The sequence below is a fragment of the Oncorhynchus mykiss genome, chromosome Y (assembly GCF_013265735.2).
Source record: "Oncorhynchus mykiss isolate Arlee chromosome Y, USDA_OmykA_1.1, whole genome shotgun sequence".
NCBI classification, from domain to species: domain Eukaryota; kingdom Metazoa; phylum Chordata; class Actinopteri; order Salmoniformes; family Salmonidae; genus Oncorhynchus; species Oncorhynchus mykiss.
The window spans coordinates 34,083,460-34,089,459 of NC_048593.1; the positions used below are offsets into that span (position 1 = coordinate 34,083,460).

At 40.7% G+C, this 6,000-nt stretch overlaps 1 protein-coding gene across 3 annotated transcripts in view; it reads left to right on the forward strand.

Moving 5' to 3' along the window:
• The window catches only part of LOC110510124 (neurexin-2), a 243,230-nt gene extending 237,625 nt beyond the window's left edge, over positions 1-5,605 (forward strand). For all 3 annotated transcript variants that reach the window (XM_036967308.1, XM_036967309.1, XM_021591470.2), the window contains one exon: positions 2,907-5,605. In XM_036967308.1, coding sequence (XP_036823203.1) covers positions 2,907-3,727 — 821 coding nt within the window. In that variant the 3' untranslated portion in view covers positions 3,728-5,605. The remainder of the gene's footprint in view (positions 1-2,906) is intronic.
• Positions 5,606-6,000: the final 395 nt, after the last annotated feature.

A 6,000-nucleotide genomic window follows, 5' to 3' on the forward strand; every position in this document is an offset into this window, starting at 1 on the left:
TGTAGGATGTTCTGTAGGATGTTCTGTAGGATGTTCTGTAGGATGTCCTGTAGGATGTTCTGCAGGATGTTCTGTAGGATGTCCTGTAGGATGTCACAGATTATCCAGATAAACGGACATGGTCATGATCCCTCTCTCTCCACGTCTCCTCTTGCCCCTCCCTGACACTCCCTTTACTAACAACACTGTCAGTAGAGTTAGGTGAATTAGGGCCTAATTTATTTATTTCAATTGACTGATTTCCATATGCAGTGCCTTGCGAAAGTATTCGGCCCCCTTGAACTTTGCGACCTTTTGCCACATTTCAGGCTTCAAACATAAAGATATAAAACTGTATTTTTTTGTGAAGAATCAACAACAAGTGGGACACAATCATGAAGTGGAACGACATTTATTGGATATTTCAAACTTTTTTAACAAAATTTAGCAAAATTATTCAGCCCCTTTACTTTCAGTGCAGCAAACTCTCTCCAGAAGTTCAGTGAGGATCTCTGAATGATCCAATGTTGACCTAAATGACTAATGATGATAAATACAATCCACCTGTGTGTAATCAAGTCTCCATATAAATGCACCTGCACTGTGATGGTCTCAGAGGTCCGTTAAAAGCGCAGAGAGCATCATGAAGAACAAGGAACACATCAGGCAGGTCCGAGATACTGTTGTGAAGAAGTTTAAAGCCGGATTTGGATACAAAAATATTTCCCAAGCTTTAAACATCCCAAGGAGCACTGTGCAAGCGATAATATTGAAATGGAAGGAGTATCAGACCACTGCAAATCTACCAAGACCTGGCCGTCCCTCTAAACTTTCAGCTCATACAAGGAGAAGACTGATCAGAGATGCAGCCAAGAGGCCCATGATCACTCTGGATGAACTGCAGAGATCTACAGCTGAGGTGGGAGACTTTGTCCATAGGACAACAATCAGTCGTATATTGCACAAATCTGGCCTTTATGGAAGAGTGGCAAGAAGAAAGCCATTTCTTAAAGATATCCATAAAAAGTGTCGTTTAAAGTTTGCCACAAGCCACCTGGGAGACACACCAAACATGTGGAAGAAGGTGCTCTGGTCAGATGAAACCAAAATTGAACTTTTTGGCAACAATGCAAAACGTTATGTTTGGCGTAAAAGCAACACAGCTGAACACACCATCTCCACTGTCAAACATGGTGGTGGCAGCATCATGGTTTGGGCCGGCTTTTCTTCAGCAGGGACAGGGAAGATGGTTAAAATTGATGGGAAGATGGATGGAGCCAAATACAGGACCATTCTGGAAGAAGACCTGAGACTGGGACGGATATTTGTCTTCCAACAAGACAATGATCCAAAACATAAAGCAAAATCTACAATGGAATGGTTCAAAAATAAACATATCCAGGTGTTAGAATGGCCAAGTCAAAGTCCAGACCTGAATCCAATCGAGAATCTGTGGAAAGAACTGAAAACTGCTGTTCACAAATGCTCTCTATCCAACCTCACTGAGCTCGAGCTGTTTTGCAAGGAGGAATGGGAAAAAATGTCAGTCTCTCGATGTGCAAAACTGATAGAGACATACCCCAAGCGACTTACAGCTGTAATCGCAGCAAAAGGTGGCACTACAAAGTATTAACTTAAGGGGGCTGAATAATTTTGCACGGCCAATTTTTCAGTTTTTGATTTGATAAAAAAGTTTGAAATATCCAATAAATGTCGTTCCACTTCATGATTGTGTCCCACTTGTTGTTGATTCTTCACAAAGAAATACAGTTTTATATCTTTATGTTTGAAGCCTGAAATGTGGCAAAAGGTCGCAAAGTTCAAGGGGGCCGAATACTTTCGCAAGGCACTGTATGAACTGTAACTCAGTAAAATCTTTGAAATTGTTGCATGTTGTGGTAATATTTCTGTTCAGTATATATATATATATATATATATATATATATAATATATAATATATATAATATAATCATATATAATAATATATAATAATAATATAATATATATATTTTTAAATATAATATATATATTTATATTATATATATATATATATATATATTTTTTTTTTTTTTTTTTAAAGCTTTGTTCCCTAATACATGAAGTGCCTTTGTTATTGGTTATATTAAAACTGAAACTCCTGCTATGAGAGGTTAAATACTTACAAGAAAGGCTTGATGTGGGTTTACAAACATGAAAGATGTTCAACCTTAGTACTCTAACAAATGTTGTCACTCACATGGAAACAACCGCCTAAAACTGCAAATAAAACTCATTCTGTTTGGCTGTTCATATAAAGAAATCAGTTAATTGAAATAAATTCATTAGGCCCTAATCTATGGATTTCGCATAACTGGGCAAGGGCGCAGCCAGGGGTAGACCTGGGTGGGCATAGGCCCACCCACTTGGAGGCCTGGGACGGCATAGGCCCACCCACTTGGGAGCCAGGCCCATCCCTGGCTGCGTCCTTGCACATTCATGTGAAATCCATAGATTAGGGCCTAATGAATTTATTTCAGTTGACTGATTTCCTTATATGAACTGTAACTCAGTAAAATCATTGAAATTGTTGCATGTTGCGTTAATATTTCTGTTCAGTATATATATCAGCTTTTTACATTTTTTTTCTCTTCATGCAAAAATCATGGGGCAATATGTTGACGTGCGTAAGTCATTTGATGTATTTTTTGATAAAGAAAAGTCCAGAAATATGAACCAAGCAAATCCATATTGATGATAATACTGTATAATTAAATATCCTCCATATTAATTGTCTTGCCCCTACAGGGCGCAATATTAGATTATTTGGAACATTCTAAACACGCATTGTGTTTGTAATATAAGGAGCACAATTGTTCATTAGTGGTGTCTGGGGTCTCGTTATGCTCCTCTAATGTGTGCTCCTCCTATCTCCTCTGTTTCTTTTCTAGGAGGTGAATTAGTGTTGCCTATAATAACAGTGGATTCCCTTGAGCCCCCATCCATCGCCACCCGTCACCCTGCTTTCCCCCCTCCTCCCACCTCCCTGTCCCCACTTGAGACCACCAAAGAGTCCCTGATGCTGTCCAACCCTCACCCTCCCTGCCCCTCGGACCAGGAGGACTGCGGTGACCCTGTGGAGGTCTCAGCCTTTGGTTCGGGGGAGTTGACGGAATCAGATGACGAGGACTTTTACAAAAACTCCCCCCTGGTCACTGACAGGACAGTCCTGCCTCCTCCTCCCCCCGCCGCTGGTGAGGGCCGGGCCCAGAAACCCCATAATCCCCGCCCCCCTCTTTCCGCTCCCACCACCAACCCTGACCAGCTCCACATCCCCGCGGGCAAAATGAACACCCGTGACCAGGTGCTTCTGCCCCCCGTCCCTCCATCATCTCGGAATACACCAGGACTAACTTACCCCCCCAATTTCCCCCATGTGCCCACAGCCGACCCTACAGCCCCTGGTGAGAAGATCATATATCCCGGCCTGGTGGATAGGATCGGGGAGTCCAGTAGCACCACAGGGATGGTGGTTGGCATTGTGGCAGCTGCTGCCCTCTGCATTCTCATCCTCCTCTACGCCATGTACAAGTACCGCAACCGTGACGAGAGCTCCTACCGGACGGACCAAGGACACAGCTTCATCAACAACCCAGTTGCTGAGGGCAACGGGGCCATGGTCAAGCTAGAGAAGACACCAAGTATAACGGCTACAGTAGCCAAGGCTGTCACCAAGGGCAACAAGAACAAACAAAAAGAGTATTACGTCTGAGAGAGGGAAGAAGAGAGAAGGAGAGCAAGAGAGAGATAGGCTAGAGGAAAATCATGGAAAGGAGGTTCTCCCAATTAAAATTCCACATTATCCACTAGATAAACATCCAAAGTTTAGGGGGTAATTGTTACATTTGTGCTTCAAAAACTAACAAAAAAAACAACTTGCCACCAGTATTTTCATAGTTCCAGGTAAATTATATATTTTTCATTTCTATCACATACCAAGTACTGTATTGGTTAACATACAATTTCATACTGGATTAGAAGCCTATCCATTTGCTGTCTTTGTATATAGCACCCCACCTATCAACTGTATGGTTATGGTTCACAGTGAAAACTAAGCTGAGACCATTGTACTATAGAAAAGACCATTGTACTATAGAAACAGATTTGCATGAATGTCAGTTCTCAAGAATCTCAAGTCTCTCTGTCTTCTAATAACGTCAGAGGTACCGGTGTGTACCGATTGGTCATTATGGTAAATAACAACAGAGCAACCCAATAGCGTTTACTAGAATAAACAAAAGCCATACCCATACTTGGAGACTGAGTGACCCACCTTCTCAGCAGACTAGTCTACCCCATTTTGTTTTATCCCGTGTTAACAACTTTCCACTCAGTCTATCTCTCTGGTTGTCCATGGTGAAATGTTGATGGTTGAATATCATTGAACCATGTTTTAAGCATAATTATGTATTTCTTTCCACATGGAAAATACAGGTTTTCAAAAGTAATATACAATTCACAGCTTAATTTAGCCAACAACCCCTCTATCTGGATGAATGAGATGAGCCAGATTCTCTCATCTCTGTGTGAGGAGAGATCTACAGAGATCTACAGTGTGTCATTCCATCCAGGAGGAAGTTCCTCAAAATGCTACTGTAGCAAAGACATTGCTCTGTAAACATTTTTGTATGTAAAGACGTCTTGGGATTGAAAAAGCTTTGCTCGTCTGTTCTCTGGAGTACATAGACTAACAGGCATGAAAAATACACTTCATGTGAGAGATGTTCTGTCTCCACGGTTACCACTGTCAACACTCCAGCCAGATCCCCCATGAGGGAGAAGTAGAGAGTGAATATGAAAGGGAGCTTCAGGACACAGATTCACTTTTGAAGAACTTTTTCTAGTGGTTCCTGGGGAGGGGGAGATGCCCAACCTTGTGTCAAGAGGCTGGCTTTCCCTTCCTTCTTCAATATTGACACAACAACTGGAAAGGCACAAACAGTAGAAACATATCTTTGAGAGATAAACAAGTGTTTCCTTAGAAAGCAAACTGAACATGTATTCTGGTTTTTATATCCATGAATAAAATACTATTCTGTCAGACACATTATTGAAGGTTTGTGAATTGTATAGCTATTTCTCAGATATTTTGGTGTTTCTCTTGTTAGCATTCCTCTTTAACAAAATAAGGAGTTCAGTTGTTTATGTTGCCTTTTATAATCAGATACAGATTTGTCTATGATGAGACAACATTGTCTGACTGCAGAAACCCATATTCAGCATTTTCTTTTTCAATGTTGAATGGCATTACATTTCCGTTAAGGACTGGTTAGTGATTGTATGTAAACGTTTCAAGAGAAAACACAAAGGATGATGTGTACTTTGGTTTTTCTTGGTTCTTCATTTTACGTACATAGAAAAACATGTCTCTCTTTGTCTGTCGTGTTGACATTCTCTCCGTTGTATTATGTTAATATTTCCCATTTCTGGGATTTCCTCGTATTCTTTTATGAAGTGCCATTTAACACTGCTCCAGAGTATATTCCTGTCCTCACTCAATGATATTGTAAAGTGTTCCTGTGAAATGAATCTTAATATGTGTACAGTACATTGACAGAGGGGAAATACACTTGGTAATATACTTTGTATACTCCTGTGTTGTGTGGCTTTTTTATGGGTACAAATGCCTTATCAAATGAATCGGTCGCACTACTACACCTAGGCACCATAATGACAGCATGAACAGGACTTGACATCTTCAGGGTTAGCTTCCAATGACACGCGCATTCATTTAGTGGTAGGTAATGCATAGCTAGGTAGCTAATATACAGGTGCCAAAATTTGACTTGTCAGCGTATATCATTTTCCCCTATTCATCTAAGGCAAAAAGTCCATATTGGTTTCCCCTTTAGTTGTTAGTTACAGTGGGGCAAAAAAGTATTAAGTCAGCCACCAATTGTGCAAGTTCTCCAACTTAAAAAGATGAGAGAGGCCTGTAATTTTCATCATAGGTACACTTCAACTATGACAGACAAAATTAGAAAG